At 43.1% G+C, this 21,036-nt stretch overlaps 2 protein-coding genes across 4 annotated transcripts in view; one reads left to right on the top strand and one right to left on the bottom strand.

Annotated features, from left to right (window-relative positions):
- Positions 1–185: 185 nt before the first annotated feature.
- C5H5orf22 (chromosome 5 C5orf22 homolog) lies at positions 186–18,404 on the bottom strand. 3 transcript variants are annotated; one of them, XM_006276322.4, is made up of 9 exons: positions 18,065–18,399; positions 11,674–11,819; positions 11,219–11,368; positions 7,867–8,332; positions 6,702–6,764; positions 6,046–6,167; positions 4,242–4,308; positions 3,173–3,312; positions 186–1,759 (listed from the first exon to the last, which is right to left on the bottom strand). In XM_006276322.4, the coding sequence occupies exons 1-9, from the start codon at positions 18,149–18,151 to the stop codon at positions 1,627–1,629; spliced, it is 1,374 nt and encodes a 457-aa protein (XP_006276384.3). In that variant the 5' UTR covers positions 18,152–18,399; the 3' UTR covers positions 186–1,626. The 3 variants fall into 3 exon arrangements, with proteins under 3 accessions (XP_006276384.3, XP_014452892.2, XP_019338897.2); XM_014597406.3 differs by having other exon boundaries at positions 186–341; XM_019483352.2 differs by lacking the exons at positions 186–1,759; positions 3,173–3,312; positions 4,242–4,308 and adding an exon at positions 5,251–5,444 and having other exon boundaries at positions 18,065–18,404.
- Positions 18,405–18,477: 73 nt separating this feature from the next.
- The window catches only part of DROSHA (drosha ribonuclease III), a 115,700-nt gene continuing 113,141 nt past the window's right edge, over positions 18,478–21,036 (top strand). Inside the window, exon 1 of the mRNA XM_006276323.4 lies at positions 18,478–18,565. The gene's annotated coding sequence lies outside the window, so the exon portion shown is untranslated. The remainder of the gene's footprint in view (positions 18,566–21,036) is intronic.

Below are 21,036 nucleotides of genomic sequence, written 5' to 3'. Positions count from 1 at the left end.
ACCCCTCACAATGTTGAACTGGGGGGGGGGGAATAAAACCTTGGATTAGATTAAATACAATATGTTAGAAACTATCCATGACTTAAGGCATAATTGATTATAAGTAACAGCAGAAATAATAATAGTTAAAAAGGGCTATTGAAGAATCTGAAGAACAAGTGAAATTGCCAATAAAAAAACACCAATTCTCTTTCAAAACACCACAAACAATATTTATTCACAAAAATCTTCATATATATATACCAGTGGTTGTCTTCATGTTCTCACTTCCCCATTTCCATATCAGTCCCAGATGAAGCCTCGTCTCTTTTTCATTCTGGAGATGGCCATTTCCTCTTGAACTACAGTTAATTATAAATTGTTGTGAAAATGACACTTTTTTCTGGCTAGGTATGGAAATGAGTACATATGTGGCTAGAGACAGTCTTTGTGCTATACGTATGAATATCAGTATATGTTAGTAAAATTTTGGCAATGTATATTTTGCCACTGAGTTCAATGAGGCCAAAATGTCATGCCCCCCCACCCCTAAATGTAATGGGTACTAAAACATATTTGTATAAGATACCTACTTCCAAAGGAAAAATAGCGTAAGATTAAATTTTAAGAAAATAAGCTTTTTTGTGGATGCTGGAATTTCATAACACTGTTGCAGCAGTGGCTATCACAAAATCCCTGATCAAAGTTTCCCCTTTCTCTCACCTTTACTGACTGACTGCAACTGTCCTCTATAGATATGGCTGCATTTCTGAGATGTTGCATTGGCTGCCAATAAAGTGCCTTGCTGCATAAGGGGATTAAGTTATTGGAAAATTCAATAGAAGGCAGGCTACATAGGTAAAATGGAAAAGTGATTATCTCCAGCACAGGGAAGGAACAAAAGTCACCGAGTGAGCAAATAATGCCACTACTGGCAATTGTAGTTAACGCATCATGATACTGGTTTCAGTTATGGGTTTAACAAATTTCTATTACATTTCAACCCATGCTTTACTAAAATATGGGAAATCTATTTATTTAAAAAATAAGAAAAAGCAAGCTAATAGGTTTAATAGGTGTTTCAAATGTGTGTCTAATTCTGTTACAGCCTTTGTGGACTAAACATAATAGTTTCTCCTCATAATACTAGTTTTTAGAAAGTAGTCTAGTAAACTATGTACCATATTTAATTTGGAGCCAAAAACCAAAGTCTAATCAGTGACCAACACAAAAGCGGATGACATTTCAGGTACAGCTTTCTAAGAAATCAATGCAACAAAGGCAGGGTGCGCTTAAAATTTAACTCTCTTTACTATCTTGGTTTCTAGTGCCATCTGCTGTAATATAAAAAGTTTTTTTCCCCTCCCCATTCAAATATAGCTAATATAAGACTCAAAAATATACTGGTTTTGGTGAATTAAATAGTCCAGATAGCAAATGTCAGAGAGCGATATACATAAAAATATTGGCATCTCCTTACTGTGAAATTGTGTATAATGAATTCCTGCTTGTATGGAAGTTGTTCTGGGGGCAAAGGACATGGGACTGCTTTCAGTACAAGATATTTCCACAGCATAGCAATCTCATGGGAATATTTGAATTGTGTATGTAATGCTGCTGAGTTAGAGGAGGGTATGGAGAGTCCATTCATGCAGAAGATGAATCTGCTGCATATTCTAAATGAATGTCCAGAACACCATACACTGAGCTTAGAACATTCAGAACATTTTCTTGAATGAAGTCTACTTGCTCTGAAGGACAATAGTCATCCAAACTTGATCTGTAACAGTGATTTTTAGACAGTCAAATGAACGTAAATAAAAAACACTAGAATGTTGTAAACATATTTTGCTCCTGCATAGTCTGTTATATTCAAGGATCTCAAAGCACTTTAACAAACTGAGTTTAGCTTCCTTGTATCCTTTCAACAAATACCCCCACAGTATTACCATATTCAAGCTTGTGACATTTCAGCGCAGACAGGTTTATGTCAAAAAGTAAACCTGCGGCAAAACCAGAAATATGACCTATTTTATTTCACTTCAATTATTATACTGTACTCATTATTATGGTATCTAAGCTTGTAGGTACTGTGGCATCTCCTGCCACTCCTGTGTCTATTCCATGTTATCATTCTAGTAAAAGGCCTAGAGAGAAGTACGTATACCTTGGTATACTTTACACTGGTTCTGTATATTGATGTAAGTTTTACTAGGACCAGGAATCATCAATGTGCAGGTGCTCAGGGTGGCTCAAAAACTAGGTAGCTATTATAGGGCCTCACCATTAGGTGGCAGGTAGTAGACTGCCTTTGCCCAATGGCTACTCTAGAATGGACATGTACAGGCAAAACCTAAACCAGTATCACTTGCAGTGCTGAAGTTTTACCCTTGATTCTGCCAGTGGTAATTCTCTAAAAGATTTGGTGGGGTCACCTTGGCATTTGTGATGTTTCCGCTCTCTCCCTACTACTGTAACTCGTTGTTCATGCCCAAAGTCAAAGATTAGGCACCTCTGGTAAATATCTGATGACAAGTTAGACTGGAAAACCTAATTTTAACTAAACGGTTAGCCTGATCTAATTGCTACCCAGTAAAATAGGTAAGTCAACTACAAGTAGACACTACTGATACTTGATCCCTAAGATTTTTAATTATTTTTATCGGAACATTGAACTTCAGGCTTGTGGGCTGGATCCAGTTCAGAGCTATGTCATGTGGTCCAAGAGGAGAGGGCCAAGGAATCTGGGCATGGGGCAAGTGGGGGACACAGACCTGGTAGGCAAGTGATGTGTGTATTAACCTTCACCGCCCTTGCTTACTCTGGCACCATCACTAGCCTTCCTACCACATCTGGGTCTGGACTGTGAGGAGCCCCATGGTCCAGATCCAGCCCAGGGAGCAGAGTGAGTTTGACACCCCTGGTTTACATTCCCTGTTTACTGAACTAAAACCAGAAAAAAACACCACTTAAAAATCAGATGGTAGTCAGAGACTTTTTTATTCCCAAGCTAGGACCCAAATATGTGGCTCTGTATTTTCACTCCAACAGTGCAACTTTACTGACCCCTAACGCAGTTCAGGGAATTCTGTTTCCTTCATTAGGCAGGTGGACTGATATGCTATCATCACCTCATCCTTTGACTGTGCAGCTATTGCCTAAGTGTTTAGCATAAAAATAAACATATTCTTACCGAGCAATTGTCACAAGTGTAGGTTTGGGTATGTTTTTCAAAAGATGCTTAACAGATTGCATGAGGCCCTCTATCTCCTTTTCCGTGCTAACATGGTGGGGAAGTTCAGAATAGTCACAGGTAAGACCAGCCTGATGAACCTAGAAGATTAATTTGACAGAAGGATTTCACTACTCTAAAAGTGAATGATACAATTTGCAAAGAAATGTTACTTGGCCAGCTACTACTTTTGGGGGCTTCAGGTAGTCCAAAAATCTATCAGATCAAGGAACAGGTTCCTAAATTTAGACTTTGAAGACGTTCTCCACAAATCCAATTGATTTGTGGCAGCTGGACCACAGCAATGGGGGTAGTTGGACCACAGTACCCCTGAAAAACTAGACCACCATTAAAGATGCCTAAGTACAGACAACAGGACCTAATTAAAGAAGCCCAGTTTTGAAAATTCTCTGAAGTACAAATACTGAAACACTCCTAAACCCTTATGGTTTCAAGAAGTAAAGTAAAAAAGAATTCAGTATTTTGCCCTGTTGAGAACAGATTTCTGCAGGCTATTTATATACAGTCCTTACTATTAATGGCTTACCATATCACACAGAAGGCAGGGCCAATTTTGCACCTTATAGACCAAGGCATTTTGCTTGGCATGTGTGCCTTGGGGAAGGGGTTGGGGCTGTGCTGCCACAACAAGGGTCAGGTCCCTCATGGCTCCCCCACTATCTACCCATAGCACACCAACATCTTACAAGTCGAGGTTGTGGGTGTTTTTGGCCCTCTGTCCAAAAACATTGCCGACCATTGTTATAGACTAACTAAATCAGAAGTGTATAGCATAATCTTTTGTGAGCCTGAGCTTATTCATCAGATGCTGTGAAGGACCTGCACAGAGCAAGTAATACTGTCTCCATCTTTTACACTACTGTGTATGTCCTTTCACAGCATCTGATGAAGTAACCTCCCGCTCACAAAAGCTTATGCTAGACTAACTAAATCAGAGGTATATAAGCTACAAATCCATTCTGCCTTCTCCCTGATTTCAGACTAACACAGCTAAGTAACTCTCTATTACCATTTCATAGTCAGGAGTATCCATTCGGTTTTTCAAACTATGCACAAGTTGAACCAGGGGTTTCATTCTGGGATAAAAAACAAAGTAGTTACTTTTACATAAAAAGAAGTACATGCACCTAACACAGATTTTGATAAATAAAGGCAAAGGAGAGAAAATAATACATTGCTAGTAGCATGTCTCAAGTTCCAAGCTCAGTTTCTGAACCTGTTTCTGTAAAAGAGCAAGAGCATTATCCCCATGAGATTGCAAGATGCAGGCTCCTTGTGAGAGACATTGTCTGGGTTTCATGGGATCTGGGGAACAGACCAATGCTTGGAACCATCTCCTTTCAGTTTTTTTAGGCAGTCAAATGGAAATTCAAGATGTTATAACTTGATTCCCGGCATTCAATATATTACAGAGATCCCTGGCAAGCAGTCAATTACATGTGCAATGGGATCAGATATGCAATCCCAACAATCATGCCTCCAGCCATAACATATAAGCATGGCAGGAGGTGCTATTGGAAGATGAGAGATCAGATTCCAATAGTGAAGGAGGAGCCCGGGATCATGATCCTGGGGTCTCCCTGCACCAGCAAGTAACAAACTGGGGGCTCGGTGCTCCTGCACCGCAGAGCACCAGTCAACTGATTCAGGCTCTTGTGAATTTCTGAGGCTGGGTGTGTCCACATGTTCAATTTAAAGTGGGATACAAACCAACCACAAAGTTATTCCATATATTTTGTGTATGGCTTATTCCTTGTTCTATCACACCATTAATTATCTGAACGTATGCCCAAGTTGCTGCTTAAGACATGATTAACTGGTTAATCGTGTCGTAAGTGTACTGCTTGTCAGGAGCCTGAGATATAGTATTAACTCAAGTGGAGTCTTAGCAGACATTGCTACTGAGATGCCACAGAATTCATTTGTTGCCATACATGGTGGGGGAAAATGGACATTCTTCCCATTCATCAGAGAAGATGCTGACATACTGCCTGAAAAAGTTACCCAAAAACTTACTGTTTAAAAAAAAAAGGATGTAGGGAATGTCGCCATAGTGCTCCACGTAATTTTTTACTCAGATACATCACGATTTCACATTCTCCTCTATGGAGCTCACTCCAAGACCAGATGACATCACACATGATGCAGCACAGTCTGACTCTTGCTGACCCAAATGCAGTGAATTATGGAGACATTATCTGGTGGAGAAACCCTAATCACAACAGTGAGAAGAGACGAGATGTGTCCAGCATACAAGTCTGAGATGCCATAGCAGCATTGCCAAGTGAAAAATCTGTGAGGATTTTGGGTGTTCCCTATTTTTTTTTTTTTTTTTGGACAAAAAGTCATTTCCCACTCCCATAGGAACTGGTACTTTTTAGGCAGCACTTGTCCTCACAGTTGCTGCAGAAGCCATGCTGGAAGGGTTAATGATGGGCCAGCAGAGATGTAAAATCAAGTGGAAAGAAGTGGTGTGGAAAGAAGGCTACTATGCAAGTAGATTTCAGGAGAGAATTCAAAATAACCAAGTGTCAGGAGTCAGAGGCAAAAAGATCTCTATAGGAGGAAAAGTCTACTGAAGCAAATAGTGTGGAACGGACTAGAACTGAGGGAGGCAAAAAAAAAAAAAAAAAGGCCAACCATGATGTTACTACTCTGCTAGTTTTACAACTGATTCTTTTAGCAAAATGGACAAAACCACCCCATGTTTCACAAATGGTAACTGCAATGAAAAACACTTTCCTGTTGAACATACATAGTCTACTCACCATGCTGCTTTTACAAAAACTACTGAGCTGAACGAGATCCCTTACCCAGGATATGAGGCCCATTTTTGCAGAGTCTCCTCATCATCTTTGTCACATAAATCTGCAAAAGCTGCTTCCAGATCTTCTAACTGATGGATACGATTTTCAACACAGTCTAACAAGTCCTCCTGTGAAAGAACACACGTACAGGTATTAGATTATATAGACACTTCTAGGTATTAAAAGATAGCAATAAAGTATACATAATATTATTATACATTAAATTATATAAAATTATTATAAATTAATAGCAACAAATAATAAATTGAATACTAACAGAGTATTTACTACATCTCTAGCTGAAAAATAAAAGTAGGAACCAAAAAAAAGAAAAACAAAATAAAATATCCTAGACTATGTGTTATGTTTTGGCTTCACTTTTGTAAATTAGCAGTTTGTTTACGCAAATTAGATTTCACACCCAGGCTAACTCCTCACACACTTCACAAAATCAGGTAATAACGTTTACTTAGAAAGCTTTCCTAAGGCACTACAAATTAGTATCCAGCATAATATACAGCCTAATTGGAGACCAGCAATTTTGCATCTTTTGCAGCTGTCTCTCATGTATCTCTCATGGTCACAGCTCCTGATTATTAGAAGTTAAACAAAAATGATCATTTCTTCACTTTTCTCATCCACTCTAAAAGGAAATGCCATACCTCTGTGGAATTGGTATTCGGCTTCTTAAAACTGTACAGCTCTTGCAAGATCTTGTATTCTTCCTTCAAAAAAAAAAAAAGGAAGAGTATTTTAGTGCCTTCACATCCAAAATACAATGTATTGAACTGAATATATACTGGAAGAATGTTTTCAGATTCTTGTATCCCCAGGAAAACTATTTTTATGAGTGATGTTACCATGACAGACCCCCATGCTCACAGTATTTCAGAAATCTTATTGTAAATATACATGGGAGAAAAGGGTGGCTTCAGGTTACTCTCTATGGTTTCATCTACTTCAGAAAACAGTGACCAGCCACAATTCAACTAGGCATTTAATCACATGCTAAACTTCAAACTTACTATGACAGGACTTAATCCTATCTTTAAAACTACGTATTTATATGCATGCTTGATCAGGGATGAGATTACGTACCTGCTTAACACCCCCTAGCTTAACATGCTGTGGAGGGGCTGACTGGGGCATGAGGCTGCTTCAGTGAGAGACTAGCCAGCAGGCAATCCCCTGAAGCACTCGCATATCTCAGTGTGCTACATGTGCTCTTGCGGACTTTTTAACTTATTTACTATGTATCTATACAAGATGTTTTACTGTTTTAAAACATGAGAGGTTTACAATTTATAAGTACTATCCTTGCTGTGGAGTAAATATGTTTACTCCAGCCTAACAGGAGTGCAGATGTAGATGTATGATGTTTACTGTGCAGCTAATTAGCCTACTGCTCAGAAAACATCTCGTATAGATGCGTCCACCAGGTCCCAAATACCTCCTTTTAATAGAAGTAAGAATTTTCTGCTGGTATCTTTTATTGGGCCAACTGTATAGCTGGAAAAAATGTTGGATAAGCCTTTGGGTGCAAAAATTACCTGAAGAGGGGCACTTTTTGCTTGCAAACTTGTCCAACATCTCCTCCAAATATGCAGCTAGCCCAATAAAAGATATCACTAAAAGCCCTTGTTTCTCACACCTTCCCCATCTAAATATTTACCTCACCATCTAAGTTTAGTTTATATAGAGTAGGTTAGGACAATATGGTAATTTCTACACTAAAAAAGGATTTGGCTGCCAACTATTAATAAAGCTAAGAGAGACTGCACATATTTTTTTATGAAGGTAAGCAGGACTGCACGTTTCTATGTTTACCTGGGTGTATGTGTCTTTGAATGGATTCTTAACGGAAAAAAAATCTAAGTCAATATCTAAAACGTATGCATCTCCTTTCTGTACTACTTGAAGAACATCATTAACCATCTCTATAGGTTTACATCCATTGCTTCCAAGAGAGCAGGAAGCTGAGGACTCTAAGAACGTTTCTGTTTTATCTTGTGCACATGCGTTCTCTTCATCTCCAGGAGCCTTTGTATCTGTTAAGTAATGGCCAACAATTTCCAGTCCTTGTGATGAAGTGGGAGTAGCAGTGTTTGCTGTATCTTCTGCATTTAACTTCAGTTTCTTAGCAGAAGATGCTTCATTTTTGTCGTCTTGTTGTTTGGATGTTTCAGAGGGCTTAACTAGAAGGACATTCAAATGTAAAAGCTTCTGGTTTTCTAGCTGATCAGCAGGAACATAAAGACCATCACTTAGAAAGTAATGATCTGTACTTGTAACCCTGGAATGGAGAATAGGTCCCATTTAATGTATGACCTTCCAAAGAGATTAGAATCAAGACTGTAAGAGCCTTCATAGTAAGTGACTCTCGGTAAGCCAAGTGGATGTGTGGCATGGCTTGCAGAATATGCACATAGTACCCATAAAAGATCCTTATGTATTCAATTTAAACTGGATTGTTCTTCTAATGTAATATCTTGTTTTTTACTAAGTCATATACTAAGCATATATGAAAAGCCCATACAAAATTACAGCTGGTAATAGAATGATTCTTCCTTATGTAATATTAAAATATAATTTGCTATTGATTATATCATAAAGAAAATTCAAATAAACTAAGTACATCATGACAACAGCCTGGTATACTATACGAATGTAGAGCTGTGGATGGTTTACATTTTGGAATTCCAGAATTTACTGGGGTGCGTGGAGCTGGACCAGCTGTGCATAACACAGGGGCTGGCAGAGTGTGTGCTGCAAGTGGTGTCTCACTGAGCCAGCCCTGTGCACTGGCTCCAATGTGGCCCAATATGGACCATGCAGTGTGAAGGTTCAGTCCAAGACCCATGGGCAGGATCATATGGCTTCAGAGGCTGGATCTGACCGTGGACCTTACATTTGACACCCCTGAAGGTCTACGTTATAAAGAAGATCAGCAGTATAGTTAGAAAGAGCTGTCAGACATCTAGTCTAGTTCCAGATCTACTCAAAATTGGAAGGGGGATAGGAAGAGGTGGGAATAGGAGACAGAAAACAATGATTAAAGTAGCAAAACTAAAATTAAGTTCAGATTTTTATTTAAATAAAATTTTTGCAACTTCTATACATTTTTCCCTTGCAAAAATACCTCACCTTCCAAAATGGGAGCTATGTTAAGGCCTAAATTTACTATAAAATCATTTAATTAAAAAAAAATGTGCTACATGAATTATTCCTCTATTATGAATAAAAGATGATTTTGAGATTTTCTACAGAACTAGGGGAAAAATACCTTTAACTATTGAAGACAACTTAATCTTTCTAAAAGATACAACACACTGTGTTGTCTCTTTCTATGTTATTTTCAAAGAATGAATGCTGATCTTCACTTTGTACCCAACTATAACTGTGATTTCTGTTGTGCAGAAAAACTTTTACTTCTGGTTTCAGTTTTGCAAGTGGGTGCAGAGAAAATATATTTTCCAGTCACTAAAGTTGATAAATATGAATGCTCCCTTTTCTCTTCCTGTCTATAAATGCAAATTGGGTGGGAAAAGATTATATCTATTAATTTGAGAAATTTGGATGTCATGAGTAGGGATCTCTGGAATTCGTGCCAGAAGTGTGGCACTTACTTTAATCTTGGAGTTTCCCCACCACTGACTGGTGGAGGAGCCCCGTCGCTTGCCACCCATGCCTGATGTCTTGGAGGTGAAAACTGTAGTTTAAAATATGTTGTGGTTTTTGCCTCCTCGCCATCGGGTACAGGTGGTGAGTGACAGGGCCCCTCTGCCAATCAGCAGCAGGGGTGTGTGTGGGGAATATTCCTAGATTAAAGAAGCTACCATGCCATGCACTTGCAGCATGAATTCCAGAGATCCCTAGCCATGAGGGGTTTAATGCCTGAAGACATTTAAAAAGAATCTAAGCAGGTTAATTCTTTAAGTAGCTTAGAAGTCAATGGGAGCTAGGGACCCAGCTTGTTAAGATGCTTTTGAAATGCCCACTTGGTGCCTACAGTTTGTCTCCAGGTGCTCTGCTAGGATGTACTTACTCTGCACAGCCTGGAAAAAGGGTTAACCAATTGCAGTGAACAAATCAGCCCTGCCTGCTGACAGCATGACTCCCAGGGGAAGGGGTTATAGAAGAGATAACTTGGTTAGTTGGGTATGGTCAGGAAGCTGCAAGGCCTGGTGGGGATGAATCTGGGAGCATGGGGGCAACATGGGCTGCAGAGATCCCAGGAGCAGACAACGAGGGGAACTCCCCCTCCTCGACCTCTCACTGCTCTTAGGCTCATTGGGGTGACAGGACAGTGATCCTGTGGTGGAGCATCAATCATAGGATTGGGGAGATGATGGGGGGGGGGGCAGGGGAATCTGGCAGCTGATGGGGGAGTAGCAGTGTGATTTGTGGGGGGAGACAGGAGTGATTTAAGTGGCATGGAGAGACCACCCCCCCAGGCCTATACCATGGCTAGAGAGCCATTGAGTAGGGAAGGCATGCAGCAGACTTACAGCTCCTAGTCACACCCCTGCTCACCAGACCTCTAGTGGCAGGTCTGGGCAGCACACATTAGAGAAGGTATTAACACCAAAAATTGTGATTGATCCCTAGCACTAGTTAACTTTAACACAGACTAACATACCTTACAAGTAGCACTTGCTAACTCTAATGTGTAATCTCACCCTGTGTTTCCCTAGGCTCAAAGGTTCGCTTAAGACAAGCAAATACAGTTTCTGCTTCCTCAGTTTAGGGAAGAAGAAAGGGCACCCTGGATTTACGTTCTGAATATACTCCTGTGCCTAACAGAGCCAGAGGCATAAGGGAATAAAAGGGTGAACTCTCCTGCTAGGATGGAGAAATCAGTAGCGACATTCTGACAGCTTTAATTTTAGATATGAAAAATGTACAGGAGGATTTCTGACAATGACTTTAGCTGAAATTTTCCGCACAACCTCCATTGCTCATAATTACCTCTGGAGTGGCAAACCATATAGCACAGATAACCATCAACAGTCACTTCTGCTCCAAACTGCAGTTATTGGGTTGCAAGGTACAGCAGACCTCAGGTACAGAACTTATTATTGGGAAATAGGGGTTTATCCTCAATTTCATGTATGTATGTGTGTATGGGAAACTTTCAAGTAATTTTTATATTGTTAGCTCAAGTAAATGGATACACTACCTTATTGTGGTGGTAGATGTGTCTTTACCGACTAAAAAATCATGTCTTCCTTCTTTGATTTGCTGAGCCCAGATTGGATGGAGCCATACCACTTGAGAAATATGGCCAGCATAAACAACAGGCATAATCCAGTTCTCAATACTGAGCTCACTGGAAATCAACGGAGAGAAAATAGATGATTAATTACATTACTTATTGTCTCTTGTTTGTAAACAGCTGTCAGTTCCATGAATATATTCCATATATGGGAAAGGTATATAAATAAACTGCAAGTATTATTTGTCAATAAGCATACTTTGAGTATAAACAGTTACAAGTATGAGTAAAAAGGTTAAGAGTGCTTTAGGGCTGACTCCTATCACACGTTTAAACGTATTCTGCAAGTATTTCTACCTATCTTCTGTGTAAATAAGATGGTACTTAGACGTTCTGAGGAAGCACATATAACATTTTACCTAAACAGAGCTTCTTTGTCAAAGACAGTATCTGCCGGCATATTTACAGGAATAAGGAGGTCGGGATGAGAGTCAAAATGAACAAAGCTGATGTTACTGGCAGGAAGATGCTTTGAACCAATGGCACGATAAATAAAAGGCAGAACCTAAAACAAGAGAAACAGAAGAATTTCAGTTCTTGCTAGTGGGTTAGAAACCGCAACATTTTTAACAACAAACAAATTAGTAAACCCTATCCATCATCACATCAGGGCTCAGTACTCTCTTAACAAAAAGCAACGTGGCACTGGTATATAATACTGATCCACTCATGGCCCACTGACATAATCCTAAAGTCTATGCATAAGTAAGTCAGACAACCTATGAAGAAGAAATTACAGCAGGCTGTTAGTGGGCTTCAGAAGGTAAAAGTAGGCGTGAGACAGTTTCTAAGACACCACCTATGCACCACTTAAAATTCTTATTTCCTAAGATCTTGCCATGCTTGGACTAAGCTGATGTTCACAAGTTGAATTCTCTATTCAATATAAAATAAACTGACAAAGCAGTCTTTCTCATCTTTATTTCTATTCTAATTTGTATGTAGTTTTTACTAATTTTTCAAGTTTCCAAGCTTAGCTTCATTTAAACTCATTTCAGGGAAATGTTTTAATATCCATTTCATTTAATGTCCACGTTCCAAAGAGGAACAGGATTATAAACCAGACATGGCTTAATTATGCATTATCCCTAGTAACGGTACTTATTTAGTAGGAACTGAAACTCACTTTATAAGACAAGATGATACTTTTAAGTATCAATGGCTGTCACGGCTTAAACATCTCAACTCCCTTAAATATAAGATGCTTCATTAAGAGAGGCAGCAAGTACAAGGTCTGCCATCAAAGCAGCATATCCAGGAGGGTTCAGTAAGTAATCCAGAAGACAACACAGGTATCATCCACCCAAGGAAGGGCTCTGACAGGGACAGAAACACGTGCCTTCTTTTTAGGTCTTTTTTAGGGACTGGTTAGCTCTGGTCAGAAACTATCTGGTAGCAACCCAGGAGGTGATGATAAATGAAAATGTCCGCAGAACACATTGTCTGAGTTTAATACTACGAAGAGTTCTTGACACCCAAAAAAGCCAGAAAAAAGGGGCCGGGAGGGAGGGGACTTTGGGGAAAAGATTGTGTGGCAATAACTCTATGAAGTTTGTGGTAGACTATGTGAATAAAGACACAAATCTGAGCCTTAAAGTCAGTTCTTGCACTATAACTAAAAATACCACAAGGGTTTATGGGTTGGTTAGTTATGATATTTTTCTTACGTCAGCCCACAGGTGTGCTATACACATTTTTCCTTATGAACATAAAATAGACTTTTGTTCCTTCCCATTTAATTAACAAAACTTTTTGGGGTCGTGCTGAAGGCTTACTATTCAGTTCTCATTCACTTGCCCATACAGCACCCCAGTGGGCTTCTGAGACCGTAAGCAGATGATCCCTTCACATGGATTCAATGAAGGACTATCTCCTTAGACTGTGCTATTGCAAAGAAACTATGTGAGAAACTACCTCAGAGTACGAGTACTATAGCTCCTTCAAGAAAGTAAGCTTTACAAACAACTTTATTTTTTTAGAGTCAAATTGTACATTTCACTTCTACCGTTTTGTGTTACACGTGGGAAAATGCTAATTACGTTAATTCTCTGGTTTGTTAATATGACAATCAGCATCAATATGTCAAACAGCAACTAATCTCAGCACCGTGGCAATGTAAGTATGATTATATTGTCATCAGGTGGGGAAACTGAGGCACAGTGTGCCTTACAGTGAAAAAATAAAAATTCTGTTCCCACTGCCTTACTGCCTGCTGTGGAATTTGCCAAAAGATATGTATGATAAGAATAGATAAAACTGAATACAGAGCGAAGAGAATCCTTGCCCAATTAATCTTACCCATTCACTTACGTTTTGGTTCTTGGGAGGGTTGTGGGTTGTAGCTGTGTTGGTCTTAGGACATAGGCAGACAAGGTTTTTTGAGCATATGCAATATCTTTTATTAGACCAACTTAGTTAGAAAAAAGTTCTTAGCAGGCTTTTGGGCACAATCGCCGAGACTCCCTATGCCTGAAGAAGGGCGATTGCGCCCAAAAGTCTGCTAAGAACTTTTTTTTCAAACTACTCAGTTGGTCTAATAAAAGATATCACATCTACTCAAAGGACCTTGCTTGGCTCTTGGGAGGTACAGAAATTTAGCTGGGTTAAAAACTTAAGGCCGTGTATAGACAAAACAAGGGGCACACGTGCATGGAACTTTAAAGCAGGTTAAATGCTTTTGCACCACTTTAATGGTGTTGGTGTTTGCACACCTTGGCGGAGTATTGCACATTAACTCCAGCTGCTGTAGTGGTGTAATGTGCCTTAAATGACTTGGGAGTCAAACTTGAAGAAGTTTTATTTTGCTGCCTCTACAGAAGCACTGGCCTCCGTGCAGCTCTGCAGGAAGTCCTGCAGGCAGCCTGGCAGCAGCCTGGGAAAGCTGGCTCTGCCCAAGAAAAGCAGCGAGCCTGCTCTCCCCCCACCCCCCAGAGCCTGCCTGCCTGCCTGAGCTGCATGGGGGTTGAAGCAGTGTTTTTTAACGTCCTCCCCCACTTCAATTTAGGGGCCCTTGTTTCATTTACACATGCCCTAAGACTTTTCAGCTCCAAAGGTACTACTTAAAATGTACCTGAAGTGGATATACAGCAGATCCTGTCACTGTTTTGTATCTAGTGCTCTCAAAGAAGTCAAGGGAAGGCATAAGTGCCAATCAGTAGCAAATCAGTACCAGTGAAAGGAGTATACTATACAATGCCTCTTATTTCTGCATGCCTTAACATTAATTTCTCCAGTGCTGGTTCTGAAACTGGAGCATTCCATAATTACTGCAAGGATTACCAGGAGGGACCACTGTATTTAGTCAGTGGTCCATAAAGAAAATTCTGGGAGAGGGCACCCCAACCCTACTTTGGCAACACATTGGGCATATCTGCATGAGCGTGCACGAGGTTTGTGGCACCACAAACCCACCTGTAATGCCGCAAACTGCATTCACCACACATATATGCATTCACTGTGCTGCTAATTTGCAGTGCAGTGGGGTTTTTTTGACAGTGGGCGATCCCAGTGTAAAAAAAAGCATCAAAAAAAAGTGGAATGGCGCACGTTGTGACAATGTGTGCTGCTCAAAACCAGAGCCTGGCAGGCTAGAGCCATGCTTTGGCTGCGGGCTAGGATCGACATGCCCAGATCGCCGCTGCTGCAGCCCTGGGAGGCCCCCAGTACCCCAAGTAAGGCTACTGGCCCCATCCCAGGTGCTGGCCCCAGCTTCCCCTACCCAACCCGGGGCAACTTGCCAGAGCACGCGTGCAGGGGTGTTCCCAAGGGACAACTAACAGCACAAACATGTGCTGCTACTAGTTGTCCCCAGAGAAATGCACATTCCCGCTCGTGGGGACACCCATTATGTTACTGCCAGTTTGCTCAGAACATCACATATGGGAGTAGACAAAAAAAAACAAACAGTCCCTTAAATGTCCAGGAGGAATAATGGCACTTATTAGAGTGACTACTGATACTTCCTGAAAATAACAGGCAACAAGGTAATGGATATAAAAAATAGCACAGATAAATACTGTCGTATGTGAGAGTGCGCATTTATTCCCACTCTACCTATTAGGTGTCTGAGTGTGATTTCATTATACTATTTTCAGATCTCTGACAAAATGTTAATGGACCTACTTAGGTAATGTGTCATCATTTTAGCCTTCAGACTAAAAAATGCACTGAGAAGGGAGACCCATTTGCTATTTGGTTAACTGGTTTTCAGAGGTTCAAGGAGGATGGAAAAGAATCTTATTTTGGTGTTTAATAGGTGAAGTAGATTCTGGCTTCTAGCTTTTTTTTTTTTTTTTTTTTAAATCTGGTACAGAAGGATGCCAACTTTGGGGGGAGGAGAGGAAGGCACCCATGCTTCAGTTCACATGCAGTAGTAGAGCAAAGAGTCTGGACCCATAAAACACATGTATACTTCTATACACAAGGAGCAGACACATGGTATGTAACAGACCTTCCTAAGATCAGATGTTAAGCCTGGAAAATATTAGGGGTAATACTAAAGCAGCGTAAATGACAGTAAGGTAAGTTGTGTCTGCGTCTCAGCCCAGCTACCAGGCTAATCAAACAGGGTACCTACACATCTGCCAAATGCCTGCTCCGACACGTGTTAATTAGCACATATCAGAGCAAACTCAACTAATCATGTTAATTAACACATTGCAGCGCCTCTGCATCACGTGTATTCAGCGTCCCCACACTTCAAAATGGCAGAGGGGGCACTTGAACTAAAACTTGCCAAACAAGCTTTAGTTTAAGCACTCCTGCCACCATTCTGAAGTGCAGGATGCTGAATACATGTGATGCTGCAGGCACTTTCATTAGAGCGGCTCACGGAGCATGTGTATAGACGCCCACAGGCACTATTTGTTCCTGGCAAGTCACTTTTACAACACCTATGGTAGAAGCTACCCAGGGAGCACAACTACTCTGCCCTCTTCAAATGTTTTTTGACTTACATGGGTGCACCAGTGAAGTGTCCCTAGGGCAGTGCTTTCCAAACATTTCCTTAGCATAGCCCCATTTATAGCCCCATTTCCTCAGCGTGATCCCATTGCTTCAGTGTGGCCCCTCACTCCCAACCCACAACCCCCTCACCCCTGCAACTGCATCCGCTGATGTTGCAACCCAGTTTGGGAATTGCTGCCCTAAGGATCCTAGTCATGACAGGTCATTTCGAGGTGGTCTACGTGACAGGTCTCTACCCAGGGAGGTGGTGGAATCTCCATTCTTGGAGGCTTGTTTTAAGACCCAGCTTTGGCTGGGATGATCTAGTTGGGGATGGCCCTGCTTTGAGCATGGGGTTGGACTAGATGGCATCCTGAGGTCCCTTCCAACCTTAATTTTCTATGATTCTATGACACGCTCCTGCTCGCTGTAAACTGATTACACTGAATGCATCAGAAGAGCAAGCCGAGGTGCAGCGCCCCCTTCTCCAATGTGCCTGAGCAACAGAAGTTTTATGTCACCACTGAGGTTCACTCAGAGGAGCTCGAATTAGAATTAGGACCACACTGTGAACTTGCTGTGATGCCATTTGTCCATTCACGCATTCTGATGGGACTAAAGTAGCCTCCACCTCTGTTCTAGGCTGAGCCAGAAGCTCCTACCACATGAGCCAGCCACTATTTCACTCCAGGGCATTCAGTGGTCTTTGAAGCTTTCCTGCCTGAGCCAGCATCACCAGGTTTTAATTATGAAATTATTTTATTGGAAGCTCAAAATCAGCATATTTGCTGAAAAAAATATTATACACTGAAAAATATGCAAATAAGTATACAAATAAGTCTTTTTCTTATTTACTTTATATTGCTCTCTCTAACATGCCAGTGAGTGAGTGAGCACCGGGTCATCAAAGTTGGAGCATTTCTTTGTTTTGAGGCAAGCCATCATAAGAAAGTGCTAGCAGCAAACCTAAAAGCCAGTGGGCTAAGATAAAGTGTAGGGAATATCTTAAGTCCAAAACTAAAGTTTGGAATGGAGGATGTTTGCCTGTATTTTCTTGGGGCATCCAAGCTCCAAGACTTCCAGGGTTGGGCTGGCACGTAGGATGCCTGCCAATGGATTTGTGGGCATCTGAAGTCCCAGGGGAATGGGTCTGGGGTGAAGGATACTTGCTGGCTGTAGCACCATACATGGTGTTTGTAACGATCAAGTTTGGCTCAAACGCTATGATTTGGAACCGATTTGGCTAAACTGCCCTGGAATATGAAATATATTAAAAGCAACCAACCGAACAAACCCACAGATCACTGGTAGGGGGTACATCCCCCCTTCCCCCGCCCCAAGATTGGCCTCTGACTTCACACTGCCCAGGAGGGGGCAGTTTTTTTGCTGTGCAGGCCGGCAGCATGTAGGGTGGGGGGAGCCACTAAGCCGCAGCACAAGTATAGGAGTGGATATGGGGGGGTTTTGGCCTGCCCACAAATTGTGTCCCCCCAGATTCAGGAGGCACCAGTCCCCCCTGAGCAAACCTAAAGTCACCTAAGCCTCTCTGAGAATGACTTGGGTTTTGTGTCAATGAGCTGCCTCAAAACCTACCGTACATTTGGAACACCCTAGTGATCCTACGTTGTAGAAGGGTGGAAATGATCATACAAATACGATAATTATCATCACCCTGGCAACATCGCCTGCCTCTTCCCTACGATCCCTTCCTTCAGTGGTCTGGGAGGCTGGAAGCACCCTGACGCCGACGGGGGCTCTGCCCACCTCATCAGCCCGGACCCCTCTCCCGCAGCCCCATACCCTTACATCGTGATGATCCTCCACGACCCAGACAGGCAGCGCGGGGTACGTCCGGAGGCGGCCCCGACCCCCCGGAGCCCCAGCGCCGCTCATCACGACTGGGCCGAGCCCCCGCTGGCGCCGACGTTCGCAGCTCCGAACTCCAGTTCCCCGCCCCGAACGCCGCAACGTTCCACGGGCCGAACGCCAGGCACCGCAGCGTTCCGGGGACCGAACGTCAGGCACCGCAGCGTTCCGGGGCAAGCAGCTCCCAAGCTATACAGCCGCCACGATCACGCAGGAGCGCCCCCTGCCACGGGGGCCGAGCCGGGGCCGCTAGCGAGATCCCCGCGATGGGACCCCTGCCCCATGGTCGGCCCCGCGAAGCCGACTGGAGGGGAGGCTTCCGCTGCCTGCGCTCCTCCCTCCCGCTTCCCGTTCCGGAGCCGGTGCCCCGCTCACTTGTCTCCGGGCTGATTGGCGCCGGGCGCGCGGGCTTTCACTCTCGAGGCTTGGGGTTGACTCCGGGTAGGATGGACAATGCGATCTTCTCTCGCGGGGGGTGGAGGGCGCCGGACTGGGGAGCGAGGACTTCTTCCTTCCCCAGCGGAGTCCTAGGAGGAAAATCCCTTTTTACCTTTGCTCTCCGCTCTCCTCCCTTCCCCCGGTCCCAGCTGCTTGGTTTGCTCCGGGATACCAGCTTCTCGTGGCCGGTTTGGCTTGGATCATCAGCGGCCCCAGAGCTCAAATAGCCCCGTGGGCCTCGCCTGGGGCTGCGGGGCACAGGCGGAGCCCGAAGGGCAGAGCCCAGCTTCAAGAGCTGAGTGTTTCCGCCGAGCTTGCTAGGAAGCTGAGCTGAGCTCCTCTTCTAGCCACCAGCTCTGTTTCCTTTGGGTCTGGGGCCTCCTCTCTACTGTGCAGTTGTTCCCACCCTAAATCCTGGGGGTAATTTAATTAGAGCCGAAGTTGTACATTCCTCTCTGGTGTGGCCGCGGTTATACGTATAGAATCGTAGGCCGCATCCAGATGAGCGCGGAGGGATGGGACAAGGCGTTGCAGACCCGTCTGCCATGCCACACACCGCACATTTAGATATTTCCCACATTGTTACCTTGCAGTGCAGGGGTGCTTTTTGACCCCGGGAGATCCTAGGGTCAAAAAACCCCACGCAGAAAAAAAGCGGGGAGGCACATGCGGTGGTAGCACACGCCACCAAAGCCTGGCTAGCTAGGCTTCAAGCTGCAGGAGCGCCCAGGACCCCAGGTAAGGCTGCTGGGGGCAGCACAGTTGCTGACACCAGACTCCCCTATGCCACTCAGGGTAACCTGCTGCTCGCCAGTGGGCGGGTGGCACAGGCATTCCCTGGGGACAAGTAGCCACAGTACAACGTGTGCCACTGCTTCTTGTCCCTGGGGAACCAAATGTCCATGCTCATCTGGAGGCGGCCATAGAAGCTAAGGGTGGGAAGGACTTCAGGGGCATTGGCAACGCATACTCCCTATGAAAAGGTGCCGCCAACACTGCCAGAACCCATTTGTAAAACCTCTACCCTACCGCCATAGCCCAGGTGGCATCACTTCTCTTTTCAAGCCATGGTTATACCCTGGAGAGGAGTTGGGGTGGCAGGTAGTGTTACTTGTGCCCTCTGTCTTCCTGATGCATCATCTTTGCCCCCGCTCCTCACCTCTCTGGCCCATAGACTTGCCTGCGGGGAGCTTCAGGAGCTGCTGTCCATGCTGCCTGGCTGGTGTGTGTGTGCGTGTGTGTGTGGCACCCTCTGCCTGATCTCCCTCCTCCTGCTCCCCCCCAGTCCCAAGCACCCCCTTGCAGCCAGAAACTCTGCCAGCCTGCAAGGGGAAACCTGCGGTTTGCCACATTTTTCTCCTTTAAATGCGAACCCATTTTTAAAGTTTGTTGATCCATTTTTTAAAGCTTGTTTGTGACCCTTTCATGTGTTCTTGCAACCCACTTTTGGATTGCAACCCACAGGTTGAGCAACGCTGATGTAGGCCAAGCCCCTGCTCAAAGCAGGACTGTCCCCAACAAATTATCCCAGCCAAGGCTTTGTCTAACCAGGTCTTAAAAAATCTCCAAGGATGGAGAGTCCACAACCTCTCTGGGCAGCCTGTTCCAGTGCTTTACTACCATCCTAATGAGATACACTGTGAGGAAGGAATAACAGTATTGGCATAGGTTTTGTCCATGCACAAAAACACACTGCTTTAACGCTACTGTTATAGTGATGTGTGTTAGTGTTACCACAGCTCTATTAATATCAACTTTAATGGCATAGTTGCTGCCCTAAACAAAGAGAGAGAGGTTGTACTGCTACATGGCATCTTCATGCCAGTGTAACTGTATCTTTATTAAGGTTTGTACCTACTTAAGTATTTTGGTAGCAAATCATGTGTTTAATTCATATAGTCACATTGCTATAAAATATGTACATAGCCAAGGCCTTGTTTCTCCAAAATTCCCCACTGTTGCTGCTGCTGCTGCCCTTTCAGGTCTGCTGATGGTGCTGAGAACAGGAGCCCTAATGGAAGTGTATTGATGACCACTCTTAGTTTAAGCATGGTGTTTTACAGGTTGGCTCTGCATGTCAACATAGAGCTTAAAATGCTGTTTGCCTGGCTCCATATTAAAACCCCCCACTTATACTGGTATGAAAGTGCCACTATAGCTCTTTGTATACATGAAGAGGAATAACTGTACTGGTAAGGGTGATAGCCTTTATGATGTATAATTATTTTGGTTGTAATAGAAATAATACCCCTGTTTGACATAACTAACCTCATAAAACTGTTAAGTGTAGACAAGGCCTAAGTGTGATGCACTGTTTACCACAGCTCTGCCATATCTCTGAAACCAACTGTTTCTTGGCTTCTTGCCATCATGTTCTGCAACTTTTCTACTCTGTCCTAAGGGTTAGAGATAACGCTGCTTCTGCTGGGCAGATGGAGTGAAAGTGGAGGTGCTGCTCAGATTACTATCCTGTT

The sequence above is a fragment of the Alligator mississippiensis genome, chromosome 5 (genome assembly GCF_030867095.1).
Source record: "Alligator mississippiensis isolate rAllMis1 chromosome 5, rAllMis1, whole genome shotgun sequence".
NCBI lineage: Eukaryota > Metazoa > Chordata > Crocodylia > Alligatoridae > Alligator > Alligator mississippiensis.
This window is presented reverse-complemented; position numbering and strand designations above follow the sequence as displayed.